At 44.3% G+C, this 25035-nt stretch overlaps 1 protein-coding gene across 1 annotated transcript in view; it reads right to left on the bottom strand.

Moving 5' to 3' along the window:
* The window catches only part of SV2B (synaptic vesicle glycoprotein 2B), a 75070-nt gene that overhangs the window by 15421 nt on the left and 34614 nt on the right, over window positions 1-25035 (bottom strand). Inside the window, exons 3-7 of the mRNA XM_083713139.1 lie at window positions 6815-6995; window positions 5375-5526; window positions 3582-3715; window positions 2188-2277; window positions 975-1085 (exon numbers count right to left, since the gene is read on the bottom strand). Of these exons, the coding sequence (XP_083569265.1) occupies window positions 975-1085; window positions 2188-2277; window positions 3582-3715; window positions 5375-5526; window positions 6815-6995 (668 nt within the window). The remainder of the gene's footprint in view (window positions 1-974; window positions 1086-2187; window positions 2278-3581; window positions 3716-5374; window positions 5527-6814; window positions 6996-25035) is intronic.

Raw genomic sequence — 25035 nt, forward strand, 5'->3', positions numbered from 1 at the left:
TAAGAAAGCTAACTTCTAATGTAGCTTATATCCCCTCCAAAAATGAAAAACAAATACCTGTTTGTTTGTGGAAATGGCGAATAATTTATTATGAGTATTTTCATTCAATGTTTTTACATTGTAGCTAGCTGGCTAGATTCAGTGAAGCAAGATTTATTTATCTCAGATCCTACATTTGCTATGACATAAATCAACTGAAGCTTGGTTGATTAATCTATGGGGCAATTTAAATAATTTAAAATTGAGGTCACTGTCAGAGGCAATTAAATTCTGGTGTATCACTGGAATAGGGAACCAAAAAATAAAATATGAAAGGTACTTTGCCTTAAATATGGTATTAAAGATCTTCCAACAAATATAGTCCCGTCCCCCCACTTAACAACAAGTGACAGTCTTAATTATTAATTCCAATGTACACTTAAACTGCCAACCTAGCAGTTCGAAAGCACGTCAAAGTGCAAGTAGATAAATATGTACCTCTCTGGCGGGAAGGTAAACGGCGTTTCTGTGCGCTGCTCTGGTTCACCAGAAGCGGCTTAGTCATGACCCGGAAGTTGTACGCCGGCTCCCTCAGCCAATAAAGCGAGATGAGTGCCACAACCCCAGAGTCGGCCACGACTGGACCTAATGTTCAGGGGTCCCTTTACCTTTACACTTACACTTATTTCAGTAGGTCAGGGAGACACCTTTACTGAAGCTGATAATATAACATAATCTATATACATTTAATCACTTGGTAAAAACGCAGGTGGTTGAGCCACTTAAAAATCTCTGTTTAGTTGAGAGCCCTACATGAAACCAAATATTTGTTGATTAATAGGTTGGGTGGTCAAAGTACTGCACCCAGATGTAATCAGTAAAGGTTGCAATCCCGTGACCTGTTCATTGTGTGGGCAAGTAGCACAATGACAGATCTAGGCAATCAATCATTACTGGTTGTTGTGTGCATTCAGGTGCCACCCCCCCTCCCATACCTGTTTGAGGGTTGTTGTCACTCTAACAAAAGAACGCTGGTACCACGTTCCTGTAGAACACTGTATTTCAATGAATTCGTCTATCTGCTTTGGAGTTTTTATGTTGGCTACCTGAATAAACAAGAAAAAACAAGCCGAAATATTCAGCCCTTGACTTCACAGCAACCACACTAAGCTTGGTTCTTGTAAGCAATTGCGCAGAAGCAACACAACAAGAGGGTTGCGTCAACCACCACCTGAATAAACACCTCTGCATTCCAGTCCTGAATACATTTAGTGGAAGGAAGTCCCACAGTGTACAAGGAGGCTTATTCCCAAATAATTGTACATGGGGAAGGGGCATAGCTCAGGGGTGGAGTGACTGCTTTGCATGCAGAAGGTTCAAGGTTCAGTTTCTGGCATCTCTAAGTAGGCAAGGAAGGCCTTCTCTCAGAAACCCTGGAGAGGCACTGTCATTCAGTGCAGATTATACTGAGCTAGATGAACCAATGTTCTGATTTGGGATGAAACATCTCCAGGTGTTTTGAACCCAGCAGTGACTGGGTTTAGGGATGAGGGAGAAATCTGATTCAGTTTACATTTAAAGGCAGATCTCTCTAATTCTCATTTTCTGAAAGAAACACACAAACTGAAACAGCCATCTTTTGAAATTTGCACATATCTGAATTTTGCAATGCAGTTTGCTAGCCAAGTAACATGTACAAAAATGCACATCTTTGTGCAAGCAACATACACAAATGCATTATATTGGGGGAAATTGCTTTACAGAAATGTGTATATTGGGCAGAAAAGCATGGGGGGAAATGTATGCATTAGGAGAAATTTGCACTAAAATGCTGGTGAACTTTCACGTGGTCTTTTTAAAAAAATATATGCAAGGATGATGTGGAAATGTGGCAAAATGTGGAACATAGGACTGGAGAAACGAGAAACCAAAATTGGCAGATTTGCCCACCCCTAGCTGGAGCTGATGGGAGTGTAGCCCCAAACATCTGGGTTGGGGAGAAAAGGCTCTTCTTGCCTGGATGGCAACCCTGTTTGCCAGTTGGAAAATAACCTTGAATTAGAATCTGCATACTGAATCTTTGGGAGAAGAAAGAGGTGGGTTGTGGGCTTTATGCAATGTATATAAAAAACCCAATTAGGTTTAGAATCTTTGACCAAAGTCTCCTATTGAGGGGGAAGTGCATTCCTAGGAAGAAAGCATGCTTACCGTAAACACCCTCTCTGGCTCGCCTTTGGCCCTCATGTTGGTGTCGTGGACTTGCTTGAGGATCATCCAGGCTTCGTCGTGCTTGCCTATCTGGAAAGGCCAAAGCAAAGGATGTCAGAAAGAGCACTTCCTTCAGAAAATGTTTTTAAGATCCCAGGCTCTTTCTCTCCAGTTATGCTATGGCTCCATCGGAAGTCACATGGGTTTAACCACGGTGGGATGATGTCCTAGCCAAGGGCAGAAGTTCTGGATTCTGCCGGAGAATACCTGTACAATGTGAGTGGGGACCCTCTGGCTCAGGGGTTGAATGTGGCCCCACAGACCTCTCCATGTGGCCCCTGAAACTCTCCCTAAGCCACACACCCTCTTCCCACACCCTGAGCATTTTTGCCTAGCTGGAACCGGTCCTTGAATTCCAATAATGCCTCTTGCTTACCTGAGTAGAGAGGGGTTTGTGAGTGTGTACAGAAACCATCTGACTGTAGAAAGGTAAAAATAACATTCACTTGTACCTCTGGCCCTGCCCACCAGTGTCATGTGGCCCTCAGAAGTTTAACCAGAATGGAATGTTGCCCTTGGGCTGAAGAGGAGCTCCCCAGCGCTGCTGTTCAACATTGAGCATGTTGTTTTATAACATAATGGACAGCAGAGTTGCTGTCTTCTGGATGGTTTCACACCTGGACCTTTAGCATCAACACAAAATGCATAGCAGGCAAAACTTGGCAGGGAGATAAAGTGATGATGCGGAAAGTTTTCCCTGATTTATGCCACATAATGTGAGAAGGGGTCCCCGTTCTCACCTTAGCCACAGAGTGCAGCATCCTGAGAAACTCTATGCAAGTTTCTAGGCTTTTTTTTATTTTAAAAATGCAATTACACAATTAATAGTGTGATCTAAAGGATGTATACTCAAAAACAAAACCTGTTGAGTTCAGTGGGGCCTACTGCTGGTTCCCTGGCAATGATATAGTTACAGGTAGGTAGCCGTGTTGTTCTGCCATAGTCAAAACAAAATAAAAAAACTCCTTCCAGTAGCACCTTAGAGACCAACTAAGTTTGTTATTGAAATGAGCTTTCATGTGCAAGCATGTATCTGAAGAAGTGTGCATGTGCACAAAAGCTCATACCAATAACAAACTTAGTTGGTCTCTAAGGTGCTACTGGAAGGAATTTTTTTTATTTTGCAATGATATGGTAAGCTCAAAATCCTGTACTGACCAATCTTCCAAAGGGTCCTGAGAATGAGCCACTGCTCCCAGACCCGAGCAAATGCATTAGGTGTTGCAGCCTATGTCAAACAAATCCCAGTCCTTTTGGTTTCTATTGCTTATGGCATATCCTCTAGAAGAATCTACACAATACAAAGGTCTGTTTTCTCAGACATGTGTTCTTACCTCCAGCAAAAACCGTGGGCTTTCTGGCATGAACTTCAGGGCAACCAGAGACGCGATGCAGGGCAGAGAGCAGACAACCACGAAAACTCTCCAGCTGTGGAAGTGGTAGTTGGTCCCCATACTGAAGCCCCATCCTATAAGCAAGGGAAAGGGGCTATAGTGAGGGATGGAAGACGGCATTGTTTCCCTTTCCACCCTGAATTTGTCCCATGTAGACATGTTTCCGTTCTACTGCGGTTTGTCTTCCCCCATCAACTGCATTTTATGTCTTGCTGCCCACTGTGGCAGATTTATGTGACTTAAGTGATTTGTGTAATTAATTACGTAAATTACCTGGCCATGCTGCAATTCCACCACATTCATTTCAGTACAAGGGAAACACAATGCAAATTTGGGGTGGGGGCGGCGGTATAATCAGTTGCATATCATTTGCTGATGGAAAGCAACCAACTGACAGCAAATACCAATGGGTCGATTTGCATTCTGGAATCCTGGACACGGGGTCAAATATGCAAACACCAACAATGTCCTCTCCCCCCCCCCTGTTTTCATCAGAATTCTCCAATATTCCCAGATGGCAGAGCACATCTGATGTTCCAGGTAGTGAAGGTGCCTCAACAGAGATGCTGGAGGGATGCAAATTCCTGCGAGAAGTCAAGTTACAGGGAACCAGGCAGAGGGCCTTCTTGGTAGTGGTGCCCCCCCTGTGGAACACCCTCCCACCAGATGTCAAAGAGAACAACTACCGGACTTTTAGAAGACATCTGAAGGCAGCCCTGTTTAGGGAAGCTTCTAATGTTTGATGCATTACTGTATTTTAATATTTTGTTGGAAGCCACCCAGAGTGGCTGGGGAAGCCCAGCCAGATGAGTGGGGTATAAATTATTATTATTATTATTATTATTATTATTATTATTATTACTACTACTACTACTACTACTACTACTACTACTACTACTACTACTATACAAAATGTCCTGATCTGCAACTCCTGGACTAATGTTCAAATCGGAACTTAGGTATCCAGGGATTTGAATTTGAGGGATTTGACCTTTTGAATTCCTGTACCAAATGACTTCACCTCATGGACTAATGTGTGAAGTGAGCTATCTAGAAATCCAGCCTTTGCAAATGCAAGGGATTCCTCCTTGATAAGATACCAAATGGCCTAATCTGCCCTTCTCAGGGAAATAGTTGCCTTCCAAATTCTGCACTTCCCCAAACATAGTGACCCCATTCTTAATAGTCTTTGTGTGCCAAACAGGTGCTTCGATGCAACTGTTTTTGAGAACATGCCCATGTAAAAATATATGAAAGCACATCGTTAAATATGTACATTGAGGGAAATCTGTTTTTAAGAATGCCGATTAACACAGAAATGGAATGGAATTGTGGGTTTTTTTAAAATAACAATGCAAAAGTAAGGTGGACTGGAAATAGATAGATCTGGCCATTCCTTATCCTTGGTATCTTCAGTGAAGAGCACCTCAGGGAGTAGGGCTAGGGATGACCCCTGACTGAGACCCTGGACAACAGCTGCCAGCCAGAGCATGCAGTATTGAGCTAGATCAGGCCATGTGGTGTTCTTGAGGTATCACTGGCTTGACTCCCATCAGCCAGTGATCTGACTCAGTATAAGCATTCCTAGACCTAGGCCTTGCTAAGTCTGGCCCCACCTCCCAGTCCCATCAGGCGTAAGGGAGCATCACTGTTTAGACAACCAGCAAATCCTCAGCCTGAATGCCACACATGGATAAAGGCCAGGGATACCATCTGAATCCAGAGGTGATTACCGTAATGCGGGATGATGCTCCAGGCCATGATGGAGGCGTAGAGGGCTCCAATCATCCAGAACATGCAGAGCCAGCTCAGATGCTCCCCTCTCTTCTCACGAGACAGGAATTCGGAGAAATAGGCAAAGACAATGGGGAGAGTCCCTCCAATTCTGAGGAAGCAGGTGAGGTGGGAGAACAGGCAGGAAGAATGAAAACCAGGCCAAAGTGTTGCTCTTAATACATTCAGCCCTGCATAGCTTCAGATCAGTTTACCTAGGGCTTCCATATGCCCGGAATTTCCTGGACACAGCCAGGCTGAAACCCTGGAATCCAGATTTTCACTTTTTGAAATAGGGCAAATCTAGTTTACCTGTGTGGTTGTATTACCTTATATATGCCCACTTGACCACTGGGACTGGCCTTGTTAGGAGTGCCATGTAATACTCTACATTTGCAAGAAACTGTGGCAGCACCTACCCTTCGGAATCCCCCACCTAGAATGATTAATATATAGCACAGTCGGTATAGCACGAGACTCTGAATCTCAGGTTGTGGGTTTGAGTCCCACACTTGGCAAAAGATTCCTGCATTACAGGGGGTTGTACTAGATAACACTGGGGGTTCCTTCCGACTCTACAATTCTGTGATTCTATTGATGTCAGACAGGTGCCTTCACTGTACTCTTTATGCAGCCTGCTAAAAACATCTTTGGTTAGGCAAGCCTATCCTGGTGGGTAGAATGTTCTTGGTCTACAAAAATGTGGAAGGAGGGGACCACTTGCAAGAAAGGTGGAACATAAAGGTAGTAATAGATACATACAGTGTGTGTGTGTGTGTGTGTGTGTGTGTGTGTGTGTGTGTGATGTAGTAATAAATCTAAACTATAAATTCATACAAACATTAATGCAGGACTAGCAATGGAGCCTAGACCCCAGATGCTGTTTTGCTGGGGTGGGGAATTCAATCCCATACCAGCAAATTCAAGTTGCACAATTAAAGATGGTTTGTGCCACTTCCATGAATAAAAAAATCAGGAAGTGATATAGAAATGTCCTGGAAAGTGTGAGACGACAATGGCTTAATGCAGCCTAGCCTTCTCACAAGCAAATCAGAATGAGTGATCAATAAATGGCTTGTCTGGACCAGCAGGTGAAGGAGGATTTAGTTCTACTGGCTGCAGGGATCTGCTTCCCTCTTGCTTGAGTCTGCTTGCCCAGCGCATTCCCTGTGGGAAATTGCCTGCCTCTTTCCTGCCCAATGGCCCACCCATTCACAGCCCCAGATTGCTCCAGGAAGCCCGACCCAGGGCGATCAAATGCTATTGCCTCTCAACCCAGCCAATATCCAAATGCCACAAAATGGGCCTGATTCAGTTTTGATATTCAGGCCAATCTGATACAGAGACCTATTCGTTAATGCAAGCTGGCCCTTTCCCAAGCTGGGCGCTGTGTAACTTACCCGAAACCAGAGATAAGGCGACAGAAGAGGAAGAATCCATATCCCTGTACAAACGAGGACAGGAACGCAAAAGATGCATTGATGGAGAGAGACAGGATGAGGCATTTCTTCCGGCCCAGTTTGTCTGCCAGGCCACCCCACATAATAGCCCCCAGCATCATGCCCAGGTAGACAATCAGTCCTGTGGGAGAAACAAAGACAAAGGGGAGGTTTTAAAAAAGAGAGAAGAAGAAGTGAACCTACTTCATTCCAGACAAAGCAAAGCAAAACAAGACAAAAATCAGATATATGTAGCCATGTTGGTCCAGAAATATGGATAAGGGAGAGATTTATTTGTTGGCACGTTATTGGAAAATGACTTAATTTGCATATAGAATAAGAGAACAAGAAGGAAATACCTTTAAAGAAGATTGGAAAATGCTTATTGAATATATGGGGGGGGGTGTATACTTGAAAACGTTGGCAGCATTAAGATAAATTCAACAGTGTAAACAAGTTTTGATGGATATAATAATGGAATACTGAATGGTTTAGTTTATGTAAAATATGCAGAGATTTATGATATGAAAAATGAACCATGGACGGAGAAGAAAGGAAGTCACTGATACTTTAAGGTTGTTTAGATGAATATTTTAAATTGTAAAACAGAAAATTTAATAAAAATTATACACACCAAAGAGGAAAATGACTTAATTTGTATCTAACCAAAGCAATATAGCTATCTCTTGAAATTCTGGAGTTTGCAAGGTAGTCCTCCAACTCCTCAAATTGCATGCAAAATAGTTAGGGGGAGATGCATAGCAGCGTATTAGTGATAAGGGTGTTGCATAAATATTAGGGGAAATTGCTTGCAAAAATGCAAATATATTGTGCAAATGAAAAATTTGCATGAAAATGCACACTTTAAAAAAATAATAAGTAAAGCAATGCAGAAAGGGTGCAAACTGAATTTAAGACTGGAAAAAAAGAAAAACTGAAAGAAGCCAAAATAGTCAGAGCAGGGAAGGGAGAAAATGGACTGGGTGGTTCCAGCTAGGGCAGGGTGTTTGTGTGTGTTGTGGGGAAGCATGAATCTTCGCCTTGAGGGGAAAATTTGGTGGTTGGAGGGTATGCATTCACTGCTCCACCCCCTTTTGCCTCTGCCCCCACCTATCACTGACATGTTGCCTACCTGGGAAGTTGTCTATCAGGGGGAAGTGGCCCTCGTGCTGAAAACATCTTCCTATCCCTGCTTTGCATGCAGAAGTTCCCAGAATATGGGAATCTTGGGTAAAAAGGATGTTAGATTGCAAGACTCTGCACCCAAGACTGCCATGAGCTGTTGTGAACAGCAAAAAATAGAAGTGCCACATTTATTGGGCAAATGGACTCGAACAATATAAGGAGGCTTCACGTGTTTATAAGGGACTGGACTTCCAGACTGATGAAGCATTCTGGGTAACCTGAGAATTCCTGCAGAAAGCAAAATGAGACGTGTGTATGACTAGGAGTGGGCCTGTGTATGTCCTAGTGATTGTAGTTGTGCCAAGGCTTACATAGGGATGGATGGATCTGTCAATTTCAGTTATCTCCATTTCTGCAGCCATTTCCTTTTTCCTTTCTGGATTCTTACAAAAATTCATCACGCTTCAATTTCTCCTCATATACCTCTTTGTATGCATTTTAGCTAATGTGCCCTGATATGCCAATTTTTACAAGCAATTTCCCCTAAAATGATGCATTTGGGTATGTTATTTTTCACAGATATCCCACGCTACATGCATTTTTGTACACACTGGCTGGAGAACATTCCCAAACACAGAGAGGTGCTAATTTCAAAGGACGGCTGTGTTTCAGTCTGTGTACCGGTTTGAGAAGTGTGAATGCAAACAAAATCACATTTCTCCTTCAGCCCAAGTGTTAACCGCATAGACTATCAGCCTGAGTTCATCTCAACTCCGAGTGAGATTACGTGCCCACAAGAGGGCGCTGCGAGCTGAGTCATCAGCGACGCCTTGCCTGCCTAGTTGTTGCTACACTCAGAGAGATCAGAAATGCCGTGAGCCTCGGGCGGCCTAAGCAGCTTAAGGGCGCACGTGTCCTCTGTACGTGCCACCAGTGACGGGGGCAGGTGTTTGGCATCTTAGCCCTGCTAACTCATCCCAGTGCAACTGGTGCTGCAGGAAGATCAGCAGGGGAAGAGAGTTCAGTAATGTTGAAAACCAGGAGGTGGGAGTTTAAAAAGGGATGTTAATATGTCTCTTTGATTCTGTGATTGGATGGCAAGCAATAATTTTAGGTGCTTCTGATGGATCCTGGAGAGGGGAGAAAATGTTAATGTTGAATCAGTTGCTCAGAAAGATTACCAAGTTCCTTCCTTCAACGCTTCCCTTTTAGATCTTTGATTTTGGAAAAAGTGCTAAAGTGGGGGGGGGGCAGACTGTAGGAATGGGTGCAAAATTCAATTTCCCAGCAATCACATCTTCCTTCCTTCTTTCTAGCTAGTCCTCAGGTCTATAAAGATACCCATGAATGTAAAATGGGTGAGCAATTCCCGGTGGGCCAAATCCTGATCACCTCAAGCCTGGTGGTCCAGCATTGACAGGTGGGCAAGAACACTCGCCTGCCAATCATCTGACATTCTAATGATGTCAGGTGATTGATTGGTAGCTTGATCCCACCCACTCACCTTTCAACGTTGGCCCTGGGTGGTGAGGTTCAGGCAACCCCCCCCCCCCCATTTAGATGTGCGTGACTGCACACATGCACATCGCGCAAAAAATGGAAGTGACCTGAAGATGTCACAGAAAGGGTAGAAACAGGTGGCGGTGAAACGGGGTGTTTGCAGATGGTGAGGGGGATGAGTGTTCAGACCCCTGGGCTCTCACTTGTGGGGTGCCTAAGGGTTCTGTCCTCTCCCCCATGCTTTTTAACATGTACATGAAGCCACTGGGAGAGATCGTCAGGGGGTTTGGGCTGGGTGTTCATCAATATGCGGATGATACCCAGCTCTACCTCTCTTTTAAATCAGAACCAGTGAGGGCAGTGAAAGTCCTGAGTGAGTGTCTGGAGGCAGTTGGAGGATGGATGGCGGCTAACAGATTGAGGTTGAATCTTGATAAGACAGAAGTACTGTTTTGGGGGGACAGGAGACAGACAGGTGTGGAGGACTCCCTGGTCCTGAATGGGGTAACTGTGCCCCTGAAGGACCAGGTACGCAGCCTGGGAGTCATTTTGGACTCACAGCTGTCCATGGAGGCGCAGGTCAACTCTGTGTCCAGGGCAGCTGTTTACCAGCTCTATCTGGTACGCAGGCTGAGACCCTATCTGTCCACACGCTCACCAGAGTGGTGCATGCTCTAGTTATTTCCTGCTTGGACCACTGCAATGTGTTCTATGTGGGGCTACCTTTGAAGGTGACCTGAAAACTACAAATAATCCAGAATGCGGCAGCTAGACTGGTGACTGGGAGTGGCCACCGGGACCACATAACACTGGTCTTGAAAGACCTACATTGGCTCCCAGTATGTTTCCAAGCACAATTCAAAGTGTTGGTACTGACCTTTAAAGCTCTAAACAGCCTTGGTCCAGTATGCCTGAAGGAGCATCTCCACCCCCATCCTTCTGCCTGGACACTGAGGTCCAGCACCGAGGGCCTTCTGGTGGTTCCTTCACTGTGAGAAGTGAAGTTACAGGGAACCAGGCAGAGGGCCTTCTTGGTAGTGGCACCTGCCCTGTGGAACGCCCTCCCACCAGATGTCGAAGGAAAAAAACAACTACCAGACTTTTAGGAGACATCTGAAGGCAGCCCTGTTTAGGGAAGCTTTTAATATCTGAAGAACAATTGTATTTTAATAGTTTGTTGGAAGCCACCCAGAGTGGCTGGGGAAACCCAGCCAGATGGGTGGGGTATAAATAAATTATTATTATTATTATTATTATTATTATTATTATTATTATTCAGTGGTGTTTCGAATATACACATGATTTCACTTAAAGGCAGCCCTGTTTGGGGAAGTTTTTAATGTTTGATGTTTTATTGTGTTTTTAATATTCTATTAGGAGCTGCCCAGATGGGAGGGGTATGTATGTATGTATGTATGAATAAATGAATGAATGAATGAATGAATGAATGAATGAATGAATGAATAAATAAATAAATAAATAAATAAATAAGCAAACAAGCATGCAGTGCCTTGGAGCGTAACCCCTGCATAAATGGGGGATTGCCTGTACTGCACAAGCTCCATTGAACTCCCCATGGATCAGCTGCAATTCCAGCCTGTTTTCTGTTTGACTGGTGTGCCCAAACCAAGCAGGATTGAACTAGGGTTACCAGATGTCCCCGTTTCCTGGGGACAGTCCCCGGATTTGCGAATAAGTCCCCGGACAAACTCCATCCCTGGAATGTCCCCCGATTTCATCTAATGTCCCCGGGAAATGCAGCAGCGGCAGTCTCATCATCCCAGAGCAGTTGGCTCTGGCTGGCTTCAGGAGCTGCTTGGAAGTCCCCATATGATGGTGGTGCAGGGGCTCTAAAATGCAGCTTCCGGGCTGCCTCCACCTTCCCTGACCCCAGCAACTAAGCTGTGAAGGGAGGCTTCATGCTGCCTATTGGAGCTTGCTTGCAAGCAGGAGGGGGCAGGGACCTCTCAGTTAGGCAATGGGAAGCCTCCCTTACCAGCCCCGCCCCCTCCTGCTTGCATGAAAGTAGGAATGGGATTGGGGCTGCTCCGATGGGAAGGGAGGCTTCGTGCTGCCCGAGCCTCACCACCGCCACTGCCACTCTCAGCCCTCCTTCTCCGTCTTCCATGCCTGACCCACTGCGCACCGCCTCCCCACCACCACTGAAGAATCAACAACTCAGGGGCTGCCCAGGCTCATGGAGAAAGGCCGCCCCTCTGCCTCCGCCATTGCTGCAGCATCAACACCCCAAACATTATTGATTGATTGATTGATTGATTGATTGATTGATTGTGTGCCGAGATTCATTGAAAAAAATCTGGTAACCTTAGACTGAACTCCCTGCATACCTGCTGATTTGCAGTGGGTGGGGTGGGACAACCTTGCTTTCTTCAGCATTCATACATGCCAGCCAGTTTCCAGCAGAAGCTTGCTAGTGCACCGGAACGGAACAGGAATGAACAGCCTGTGCATCAGGCAATGCATGGGGTGGAGGTGAGGAGTTCAATCATGTTTTCTGCAGCCACATTGCTACCTGCTCCACACCTGATGTTTCCTGATGCATCATGGGCCAAATGGGGAGGCCTGGAGGGTCAGGTTTGGCTGGTTGTGTTGCCCACCCTTACTCTGCATCAAATGCTGGCTTTGGAACGAATTCAGTTCTCCTGACTAGTCAAAAATTCAAACCCAAAACGCTTTGCTAAATTAAAAAGCAATGCAGTAGAACAATAATAATATATAAGAGAAACAGTGGATGATTTCATAACAAAAGCCTTTAAAGCTCATGGTAATCAGACCTTGGAGGAATCCATAAATACTGTAATTTCTCCTAATAAGAATGTAAGCAAATCCCTTCATAGTGAATCACACAGTATTTAAGCTTTTCAGGATGTTGGCAGCAAGCCAGCTGCAGTTCCCTTTCATTTATTCATTATTCCACTTTTTTCCAAGGGGATTGTTATTCAATGGATTGATCATGCATGCAACTATAGACGACACACAAGCAAACACATCCATTACAGAGTGTATTCTGCAATGAGATCTTGAAACCCAATTCACAGCTGGTTTGTAAGCTGTATGCATAAAAGGGTCCTGATCACTGTATGGATTATTGGGCCCTGGGGATTGGCAATTGGCAACCCTCAAGCCAAATTCAGCCCTTGGAGAGATGCCATCTGCCACTTGTCCCTCTCCCTATTGAAGGGGCCAGCCGTCATTGCCGTTTGGTGCTTCTTGAATGTCTTTTTGAGACGGGGTGGGCAGAAGTCAGGTTGGGATGTCCTAGTAGAAGTCTGCAAGATTTACAACAAACTGGCTTCCAACACCAGTTGTTTAGCATCAGTAACATCAAAGGGGCTTTCTTCCTGGGACTGTTGGGATAGCTCAGCCGTCATGAGTCTCTTAATCTCAAGGTCATGGCTTCAAGACCCATATTGGGCAAAAGATTCCTGCTTTGCAAGGCCTTCCAACTCTTCAGTTCTATGATTTTATGATTCCCCCATAAATTTTGTTGTTGTTGTTTAGTTGTTTAGTCATCAATCCTGTCTGCCTCTTCGTGACCCCATGGACCAGAGCACGCCAGGCACTTCTGTCTTCCACTGCCTCCCACAGTTTAGTCAAACTCATGCTGGTAGCTTCGAGAACACTGTCCAACCATCTCGTCCTCTGTCGTCCGCTTCTCCTTGTGCCCTCCATCTTTCCCAACATCAGGGTCTTTTCCAGGGAGTCTTCTCTTCTCATGAGGTGACCAAAGTATTGGAGCCTCAGCTTCAGGATCTGTCCTTCCAGTGAGCACTCAGGGCTGATTTCCTTCAGCATGGATCTTCTTGCAGTCCATGGGGCTCTCAAGAGTCTCCTCCAGCACCAGAATTAAAAAGCATCAATTCTTCAGCAATCAGCCTTCTTTATGGTCCAGCTCTCACTTCCATACATCACTACTGGGAAAACCAGGCTACTAAAATGATAAAAGATGGCCAGGAGAGGCCTTTTATATGACCTGTTCTGTTCTGGTAGACAATGCAGATCTTAAGAATATAAGCCTGCTGGGTCAGTACAATGGGTCAGCATCCTGTTCTCACAGTGGCCAACCAGACACATGTGGGAAGTCCACAAGCCACATTGATGGATCAGTGGTCTGACTTGGTGTGAGATTCATGGGGGATGAAGCTATCAAAGGCCATCAGAGCTGTGTTCTCTCCTCGTTTTCAGAAGCAACGTGCCTCTCAATTCCTGCTTGGAATTGCATGGGGATAACTCAGGTTTGGGTCCTGCTTGCAGGCTTCCCATTCAGGCATCTGGTTGGCCACTGTGACAACAGGATGCTAGATTAGATGGGCCTTAGCTCTGATCCAGCAGCCAGGCTCTTCTCATGTTTATGTGCTACAACTCCATCACTCAACCTCTGCCCCAACCTCTCTCCAATACAGGGATAGTGGCCCACTGGTCAGGGCTGTTATAATGTTTACTGGGTGGGTGGGGACACTGGTGTCCTCCCAGACAATTAACCATCCTGGCTGGAACCGATGGGAGTTGGGATCCAACAACCTCTGGAAGTCCAGAGGCTTGTCTCCCTCGGTTTGTTGCAGTTTGCTTTGTGTGATGCCTCTGGCTTAACCCCTTAGGCTTTCCGCCTACACACACAACATGAAACTAAACCAAAGTTTGCAGAATTCAGCCCTTGTTACTCATCCTTTCCCCTCCTTCTTCTCCCTCCCCAACTGTTGAAAAATAAAATTTAAGTTCCTTGGGGCAGAGGCAAACACCTATTTGCTTGTGCTACTCTGTCAAGCGCTGTCAACAGTGAACTGCCATGCACAAAATATAATTATGTGAAGCACCTTTTTCAGTTAAGACAGCTGCTGGGAGCTGTTGCCCCAAAGTATCTGGAGGGCACCAGACTGGGGGAGAGCTGTACAGAAGCATCACCTGATGCCATCAAGGAAGTTCATGCATTCTGCCTGAGTTCACGCTCTTGCTCCCAGATTAAAAACTGAACGGCCAGGCTGGATAAATTGCTTTCTGCAGAGAAAATCCAACTTCCCAGCTGTTCATCCTAAGCTCCTTACAAACGGAAGAACACACAAACATATCTGATACAGTGAGCCAACCCATCCATTTTGCTTTTAACAAAAGAACACGTTCTCATTCGAACACTAATGTGCTTCCCTGGCAGTCTATGCGGATACTGTCCAGGGTTGTTGTCAGAGAATAGTCTAGGGAGCCTGGGTCTTTTGTGCAATCTGCAGCCCCTTCCCCTACTTGTGGGCTTCCCACGGCCACTTGGTGATTATAGGATGCACGAATAGATGGGTCTTTGGTTTGATCCAGCATGGCTCTTCTTATGTTCTTGAAGTCCCAGGTTCAAGTCCTGACACCTCCAAATAGGGCTGGCAGAGGCTGCTGTCTGAAACCCTGGAAAGCCCCTGCCCCTGGGAGGGTTACCAACATCTGGTGCTCTCCAGATGTTGGGCTTCCAACTGCCATCAGCTCTAGCCAGCATGGCTAATGCTAAGGGATGCTTGGAACTGGTGTGCCACAACATCCGGCTAGCACCATGTTGGCTATTCCTAGTTGGACTATCGGTCCAATTCAGTGGAAGTATGTTCCTAAAAGGAGGCTGGTTCTTCTATGATTCAGTACATGCTTCACATGCAGAAAGGGAAGGGGTAGTTGTCCTCTTGTCCTGTTTATTGGTTTCCCAAATGCATCTGGATAGTTAAATGGGCCTTTGGTCTGATCTGCCAATGCTCTTCTAATGATCTCAGAGATCAGCAACTGGAAAGTCTTCAGCTTCACATGGTCCCATGAGTGACCCTATTTGGCACTCTGATCTCTCTCTGCTCTTATTACTTTTCCTGGTAGACATGCGGGTGGATGGAGAAGAAAACCTTCCTTCCTTTCACTAACATCCCTCAGTCTCCTCTCATCCCCTCTCTCATTTACATCACGAGCATGATGGATACATTTCAAAACCAGCTTGCCTCCCTCACATTACATTTTTGCATGAACACCAGGACTTCCTAGAGCAGGGCTTTTCCAAACATGGGTCTCCAACTCTTTTCATCATCCCTGACCACTGGTCCTGCTAGCTAGGGATGATGGGAGTTGTAATCTAAAAACAGCAGGAGACCCAAGTTTGGGAAACTCTGTTTTAGAGGTATCTATATTTTGGGGGTAGGGGCTGGAGGCCCCTATGCCTCAAAAGCATGGAGCCAAAGAGTGGATCTGAGTGCATCATGCCTCCAGAAGCTGGCTCCTTCTCCTCCTCCTGCCATGGAGAGGAAGGAGGGTCGGAACACCCTCTTGCTGGTGGTAGCACCAAGAGAAGGTGGAAGAGGAGCTGCAGGCAATTGAGCCATGTGGCTGCTGCATTTGGCTCTGCCCCCAACTCCTCCAGATGTCCTGACCTCATGTGTGTGACGTCGGGACATCGGTACGTCACAAACACAAGAAGAGCAAGATAAAAATGATTCACATAAATAAATTGGAATACATGCAAACATACATAGCCCCTAGTACAGTGACTATCAGCTCTACAAATAGATTTGGGTTAGTTATATGCCCTTGAGGCCAGCAACCCAAGTTCAGGACCCATTCTGTTATTTATTCAAAATCCTGCCATATATATACTTTGTATCGACACCGAGCAGTAATGAAAAATCTCCCTAGCCAGGCATAGTCTAAAGCACTTGCGTCATTTAAAATTTCAAGGTGGGTGGGAACAGAACAGGGCAGATTTCTGGAGGAATGTTATTTCTACAATCCAAGTTTTCTCCCCCACTCATGCTGTGCAGTAGTCCAGGCACATTGAAATGACTAATTATTCTAACTAAGCCTGGGTTCGTTCTTCATCATTTTATTCTGTGCAAGAAGCCTGGATGGGGGGAGGGCAGCTGCCTCTTGCAAAATGCAGGGGAACTTCTTCCAAACTGGCTGAGAACAGCATCTATGTTAAACCAGCCACATAAGTCACTTTAAATCCAATATAAATTAATAAGGATGGGCTATCCTGAATCTGCTCTTGCCTGCTCTGTTTTTTCCAGCACTGCTATGCTGAAAATCCCTCCTCCATCCCTCCCTCCCCAACCATTTCCCATCAATTAATGGAACAGGAAATGGCTATCAAACATTATCAAAGGTGAAGAGAAAAAAATGGTGAAATTCTCAATGGTGAGGTTTGATGTTTCATGGTATTTATCTTACATTTGAGGTGGCCAAATGGTGTTTGTGAATGTCCTTTCTTTATCCTGCAACTCATCTCATAAGACCATAAGAAGAACCTGTTGGATCAAGCCAATGGCCCCTCTAATCCAGTATCCTCACAATGGCCAACTAGATGCCCTAATGGGAAACCCACAAGCAGGACCCAAGCACAAGTACACCTTCTGCGGCTTCCAGCAACTAGTATTCAGAATTATTATCATGTCCAACCATGGAGGCAGAGCATAGTGGCCTTAACCTCCATCAATTTGTCCAATCCTATTGTAAAGCCATCCAAGCCAGCGGCCAATCGCTGCCTTCTGTGGGAGTGAATTCCATAGTTTAACTATGTGTTGTGTGAATAAATACGTCCTTTTATCTGTCCTGAATCTCCCAACATTCAGTTTCCTTGGATGTCCATGAGATCTAGCCTTATGAGGGAGGGAGATGATAGATGATAGATAGGTGATGATGATGATGATAGATGGATAGATAGATGATGATAGATAGATGATAGATGATAGATAGATAGATAGAGATAGATAGAGATAGAGATAGATAGATAGATGATAGATAGATAGATAGATGATAGATGATAGATATAGATAGATGATAGATAGATAGAAAGATAGATAGATAGATAGATAGAAAGATAGATAGATAGATAGATAGATGATAGATAGATAGATATAGATAGATAGATGATAGATAGATGATTGATAGATGATAGATGATAGATAGAGAGACAGAGGGATAATTTCTCCATGCCGTGCCTAATTTGATAAACTTCTATCATGTCACCTATCCTTTGCATTTTCTTTAAACTAAAAAGTCTGAAATTCTGCAACCTTTCCTCGTAGGGGAGTTGCTCCATCACCTTCATCTTTTTGGTTGACTTTTTTCTGAACCTTGTCCTTGTCTACAAGATCCTTTATCAGGTGAGGTGACCAGACTAGTACAGGAATTCCTTTCCTAATGTTCTCTCTAGTGCTCTACACTCTGAAGCCTTCCCACATCCTTGCCTCCCCTGAAATCCCCATTGTACTTCTCAGCAGGCCTTTCTTGTAAAGTGTGGAGTCTGTCACAGTGCCATTGACAGCTATTCATTGCTGTTTTGAGTAGTCTTTAATTATTATTTTTTAAGAAATCAATTTGGAAAGATTTTATTTTTTAAGAGGTAAAACTACAGACTTAAAAACAAAACCAGTGAGTACACTGGTCTCAGGAGCTCAGGAGCCACCCTTCCTGGCTTTTTGCTCTTCCAACAAACTTCAGGGGAAGTCTACTTAGATAAGGTACTGCCTACTTCCCTGGTGGGTCTACAGAAGGCTTCAGTTGGCTGTACAGCCCTGCAGAGATAACATCTCTTGTATCTGCCTTAGCAGGGGCCCTTGGAGCTGTCCAAGGTACTGAAGGTTCTCTGCTTGACTGGGACTCCTAACGGCACATTGTTGTTGTTGTTGTTGTTGTTGTTGTTTAGTCGTTTAGTCGTGTCCGACTCTTTGTGACCCCATGGACCAGAGCATGCCAGGCACTCCTGTCTTCCACTGCCTCCCGCAGTTTGGTCAGACTCATGTTTGTAGCTTCAAGAACACTGTCCAACCATCTCGTCCTCTGTCGTCCCCTTCTCCTTGTGTCCTCCATCTTTCCCAACATCAGGGTCTTTTCAAGGGAGTCTTCTCTTCTCATGAGGTGGTATTGGAGCCTCAGCTTCACGATCTGTCCTTCCAGTGAGCACTCAGGGCTGATTTCCTTAAGAATGGAGAGGTTTGATCTTCTTGCAGTCCATGGGACTCTCAAGAGTCTCCTCCAGCACCATAATTCAAAAGCATCAATTCTTCGGTGATTAGCCTTCTTTATGGTCCAGCTCTCACTTCCATACATCACTACTGGGAAAACCATGGCTTTAACTATACGGACCTTTGTTGGCAAGGTGATGTCTCTGCTTTTTAAGACGCTGTCTAGGTTTGCCATCGCTTTTCCCCCAAGAAGTAGGCGTCTTCTAATTTCGTGACTGCTGTCACCATCTGCAGTGATCATGGAGCCCAAGAAAGTAAAATCTCTCACTGCCTCCATTTCTTCCCCTGCACATTGCACATTGCCTGCAACCAATTCAATTCTCATACTTCCACAAGCCTGGGCACTCCCTCACTTTCTGCCTGCCCTGGAAGAGGCTGTGTCTGCACCATGGGACCTCCTCACTTTCTCAGCACTGCTCTGCTCATGCATTTCATTGTTTTTATTTCATTTTGGGGGTTCTAAAAAAAATAATTTTAATTTTCAGATTTATACATTTCAACAATTTTACAGTCATTTTAATATTTCAAAACTTGACTTCCTTCCCCCTCTTTCTGCAGTTCCTTAAATTTATTTTTAATATCTTCTGCATATCCAGATTAACTTAGTTTGTTCATTTATTCATCTACTTTAAATATATACTCTTACAAAACTGCAGGTTATTACAATAATCCTGCCAATGTTCTTATCTGTTTAGAATTTATCTGTAAATATTCAGTAAACCATTTCCGTTCTTTTATAAAAAGTTTGTTATCTTGATTTCTTATTTTCCAGTAAGTTTTGCGATTTCTGCATCTTCCATAAGTTTTTGTATCCATTCTTCCTTTGCTGGGACTTCAACTTTTTTTCCATTTTGGGGCAAGTAACATTCTTGCCGCTGTAGTAGCATACATAAGTAAGTTTCTATACAGTTTAGGTAGTTCTGTCCCTATAATTCCCAAAAGAATTCTTTTGGGAATCATTTTGGTTTTTAAAGATCAAAGATCTCAGAGAGGTTCACAGTATAAAAATAGAAAATAAAAACACAAAATAGATAATAAAAAACAAAAGCGCAACAAACCCATACCACCCCACAAACACATTTAAAAGGGCATAGAATTTTAATCAGCCCAAGTCCTGGTTGAAGAGAAATGTTTCCGCCTGGTACCTAAAGATAATGAAGGTGACAGACAAGCCTCCCTGAGGAGAGCATTTCACAAATGGGGAGCCACTGCTGAAAAGGCCTATTCTCTTTTGCCATGCTCTGGACCTCTCAAGGAGGAGGCACCCAAAGAAGGGCCTCAGATGGTGATTGTAAGTTTGAGGTCACTTCATATGGGAAGAGATGGTCCTTTGAAGTATTGCGAGCCTAAGGCATTTAAGGCTTCATAGGTCAAAACCAGCAATTTGAATTGGGCCTTGAAACTACAGTGGTACTTTGGGTTAAGAACTTAATTCGTTCTGGAGGTCTGTTCTTAACCTGAAACTGTTCTTAACCTGAGGTACCACTTTAGCTAATGGGGCCTCCCACTGCTGCCACACTGCCGTCGTGCAATTTCTGTTCTCATCCTGAAGCAAAGTTCTTAACCCGAGGTACTATTTCTGGGTTAGCAGAGTCTGTAACCTGAAGCGTTTGTAACCTGAGGTACCACTGTAATTTGCAGCCAGCGCAGTTGGGCCAGGATTGGTGTAATATGCTCAAACCGTCTTGCCCCAGTGAGAATCCTGGCTGCCAGATTCTTCACCAGGCTGAGGTTTCTGAACCATCTTCAGAGGCAGCCTCACGTATAACACATAACATTAGGCTACCCTGTGCAGATAGAGGGCCACCAGCCAAAGTTGATGGAAGGCACTCCATACCACTGCGGCTACCCAAACCTCAAGTGACAACAAAGGATCCAGAAGTACCCCGAAGCTACACAGCTGCTCCTTCAGAGGAGGTGTAACCCTATCAAGAGCAGGCAACCTCCCATCTATCCGGTTTAGCGAACAACCCACTAAAAGAGCCTCAAGTCTTATCCCGACTGAGCTTCAATTTGTTAACTCTCATGCAGACCATTACCAAGGGAAGAAATCCATTGCCCCACCTGGAAAAGTAAAGCTATGTATCATCCTATGCCCTTTTAAAATGTGTTTTTTTTGCGGGGGGGGGGGCTATTGGGATGTTGCTTTTATTTTTATTATGTATTTTGTGGTTTTTACATCTTGATTTTATTCTGTGAACTGCCCTGAGACCCCCGGGTATAGGGCGGTATATAAATTCAATAAATCATCATCATCATCAGCGTATTGCTGACAACATACTCCAAAACTCTAGATAACCCCACTCAGTGGTTTCATGTAGATTTTAAACAGCATGGGGGATGAAATCAAACCTTGAGGAACATTGAAGGCTCTAATGGGCCGAAGAGCACTCCCCTCTTGTTCATTTCAAGTTGGTAAGCAAAAAATAAACCCTTTAAAAAAAATGTAAGAATAGCATTGGGTTGATTAGACTGTGACTTTACATACATCTGAGCTTTAATGTAAGTATTACTGTCTTTACCCTGTGTGTTTCCCTCTGATTTCACTACTTTCACTCCACACACACAATCTGCTAGCTCAGGATAATACTTTGTGCCTCTGATTCAGATGCATGACCTAGTCCACAAAAGCTTATGCCATAATGAAATCTATTCATCTTTAAGATACCACAACACTCTGTTTTTCAGGCAGAACATGGAAAGTGGCACCAACTTCTGGTAGAACACTTTGCTGGTTTGCAGTAGACCAGAGAGGGTTTCTTATTCCTTATTATTTAACAATAGCAACGAAACAACTTTCTACATCTGAACTAGAATACTGAAACAAAGAAAACTCCAGGAGTGGACTTGTGCAGGAAAAGGCCATAAGTTCAGTTCAGTTCTGATGTCAAAAACCCCCCCAAATACCTGGGCTCAGAATGTGTTCAGGGACACAGCAGTCTTTCATTTTAACTCTCTGGTTTTTGTACCTGACTTTGGAGTTCTGGTAAAAACATAAAGTAGGTCTGACAAATCTGAAGTCTGTGCCCTAATCAGCTGACCTAACAATGGTTTCTAGTCTTCTCTACAAAGCTCTTCTCCACCTCCACCACCACCTCTCTCTCTCTCTCTCTCTCTCTCTCTCTCTCTCTCTCTCTTCATTTTCTCCACTGCCTCAGTTCAGCCTTGGATGGAGATTCTTTTTCATACTCACAGCCTGATCAGTGCAATCCTGCCAGGGCCACACATAAAACAATGCTGGGCAGACTGTTCTCTTAGCATTGGGCCGAAGGAGACAGTGACATCTGGCAGATTGGAACACAAATAATCCCAGCAGGGACAAGCAAGCTGGGCTGAATCGCCCCTGCCAGGTGCGGAAATATCCAACTGATTTATGAGACTCTGAAAGGGAGAGCATAAAAATGGAAAGGCCTTGGATTCGCTAGCATTTCTTTGTTTGAATAAACAGAGCTGAACACAAACTTAAAAGACCTCCTGCAACCTAGGTAAAAGAAGAAAATGAAGTAGTGCAACCTGAAATCATATGTTTGTGGTTCAAGGTGCAATTCGGGGGGGGAGGATTTAATTTACTTTGAATTTAAAGGCAAACTGACCTAATTCACACTTTCCAAAACAATACAAGAAATGAAACACAGTCACCATATGGTCCAACTTTCAAAATTCACACTTTTCTGAATTTTGCACTACACTTCTCCAACCTTGCAACTTTTACAAAAATGCATATATTGGGGGAAGACATGTATTGGGGGAAAATAGTGAAAGTAACTTTCAAAAGTGTTATATTTGGGGAAACTGCTTGCCAAAAAAATATGTGTGTGAATGACTCAAAACTGAATACAGAAATGTATTTATCAGGGAGAAAATGCACTAAAATGCAGACCAATTTTCATTTACAAATTGCTACAGGAACTGTTTTGGGGGAAGCCATGGCTGTTTAAAGTGGCATGATGCTGCTTCAGCTGTATAGTGCAGATGTGGTAAGATAGAAAGACATAGAGGGATATCCAAACAAAATTATACTCATAGTAGACCTACTGAAATTTATGGACCCAAGTCCACTTATTTCAATGAGTCTATTCTATGACTTAGTTGGAGACACACACACACACACCTATCTTTCTATGTATATCTGTTGTTACTTTTAATGGTAGCAATTACATTGTGATGGTAAATCATCTCCATCAGTAAAGGATTGATTAAGATGTTGTCTAAAAAGAAACGGATCCCTTTAATTATGCTTGCTTTTTTTTTTTTTACATAAGACCTTTTGTAACATTCCATTGTTCCTTCTTCTAAGAAAGATCCATTGGAGTCAGCTCTTTCCCTCTTCTCTCCCCACACTCACTGCCCATCTTAAGTTACTCACTTTGTCTTTCTTCTCATGTCCCCCTCCTTAAAGGTCTGGGCAAAGAGAGGCCCTTCTCATGCATTAACATGAGGACAAAGCCAGAAGGCTGACTCCTCTCCAGCTGGAACGGAACCAGTCCTGCCTCCTAATCAAAAATATGGCTTGAAAGAAGGCCAGGGGAGAGTATTATACCAAATGAACTCCCGGGTGTGAAAAAGAGGTATGGAATAAGAAGCCATGCACGTCTAGCACCAAGATGCAACACTCATTCAAACACAATAATGGAGAAAGGGTGCAAACTGATCTTAAGGTATGGAAATTGAGAACAGAGAGAAACTAAAATGGACAGATTTGACTATCTCTTGCTACAACTGGCGGGGGAATCCAAAATCCACGGAAGGGCAATCCTTAAGACTCTTTGACTTTGGGGGTGGGAAATCAAAATGCAAAAGCTTTTGTTGTTGTTTAGTCATTTAGTCGTGTCCGACTCTTCGTGACCCCATGGACCAGAGCACACCAGACCCTCCTGTCTTCCACTGCCTCCCGCAGTTTGGTCAAACTCATGTTTGTATCTTCGAGAACACTATCCAGCCATCTCGTCCTCTGTTGTCCCCTTCTCCTTGTGCCCTCCATCTTTCCCAACATCAGTGTCTTTTCCAGGGAGTCCTCTCTTCTCATGAGGTGGCCAAAGTACTGGAGCCTCAGCTTCACGATCTGTCCTTCCAGTGAGCACTCAGGGCTGCAGAAGCTATATATATGCATTTTGCAGGGTTGGGCCTTGGCTGTTGCAGCCTCTCCTCTCCCTTGCCTGTTCTCCAGCAGCCACTGTGAGCTGCCCAAGGGAGGAAGCTGGCAGCAGCAGCCATGGAGAGGCAACAGGGGAGCACATTCACTGTCACCACTGCCACCCCTGACGCTTAGGACAAGCACTGGCTCATCCACCTCCCTGGTGGCGATGGCACTGATGGGGGGAATAGGGACATTCTGGGATCAGATCAGAAGCCATGGTGGCTTTTGTAATTTCGGGGTTGACCCTAGAAAACAGGGACACTTTGAGGGTATGGATCATAGCCATCATGGCCGAATCCTCTTGGAGACAGAGAACTGGGCCAGATAGTCCCCCGTTTCATTTGATCAAGCAAGGCTTTTCTTCTTTTCTTTTCTTTTTAAAAGTTTTTTTAAAAAATGTTGATTAGTTTGTGGAACAGCATCTTCAAACTACAAACATTATTTGAACTCATTGAACTTGCCATGTTTGGAAATTGGAAGAGGGAAGATGGGGCAAACCTATTTTCACACATTACTAAATATTCAATATTTTGCCATGGAGAAAAATATCTGCAGTTTGGACCTGTGTGCCATGAAAAAATGCAAAATGTTCACAGTGAGATATGCAGTTTCTCCCCCACCCCCAGGAGAGAGTGAGAAGGAGTGGGGAAAATCTATTTATAATATCAGGCCATCTGCTTTCTTGTTTAGTCAACTCCCTGGTGTGTTTGTGTATGTCTTGTTGGCATATTGGACAATCTAGCATATACATTGTGCGGATTGTTGGAAGCGCAGCAGCAGGGATCATTAGGTGTGTGACTTAAGGGTTAATTCTGTTACTGTTAAAGTCAGCTAGCCAAGAGGAGGATGAGTGAAAGTGTTGCTTAGCAACCAGAAAGAATGGAAAGATCTTCACACTGAGGTAGCACACACCCCATTGGCTATGTAGTTCTGAGGGAGATTTTCCTATGTGTGTTTGGCTGAATGTCTTCTTGCTATGTGCAAGGCTTGAACTAAGAAAGTTTCCACACACACTCACATACCTCCCTATATCCTCCATCCAGACAACTAACAAACATTTTCAGACTTCAAGGATATATTTCACCCTGGCAAAAACACTCAAGGAGTGTGCAGAGCATGGCCTGAAGAGAGGGATGGTGTCCTGGGAATATTTCCCAAGGGCCAGTTAGCCTGGCCGCTCTTCTGTTTTACTTGGTTAGCAGCTGGGATCGAGCTGAATACCTGTTGATTCCTGTCAGATGTGTCACACCAAATTTCCCAAACAGAGTTCTGTCCCCACATTCATAATCATATGTAGAATTTGGCTTAATGAACCAGCCCAACCTGCCTGAAACTTTTCAAATACATTATCAACAATCAACCTTACAACAACTTACGTTTTTTCATAGATAATCACTTCAGGATGTTTCAGGGAAAGGAAGGAA

The sequence above is a fragment of the Podarcis gaigeae genome, assembly GCF_964106915.1.
Source record: "Podarcis gaigeae genome assembly, chromosome: 14".
Lineage (NCBI taxonomy): Eukaryota > Metazoa > Chordata > Lepidosauria > Squamata > Lacertidae > Podarcis > Podarcis gaigeae.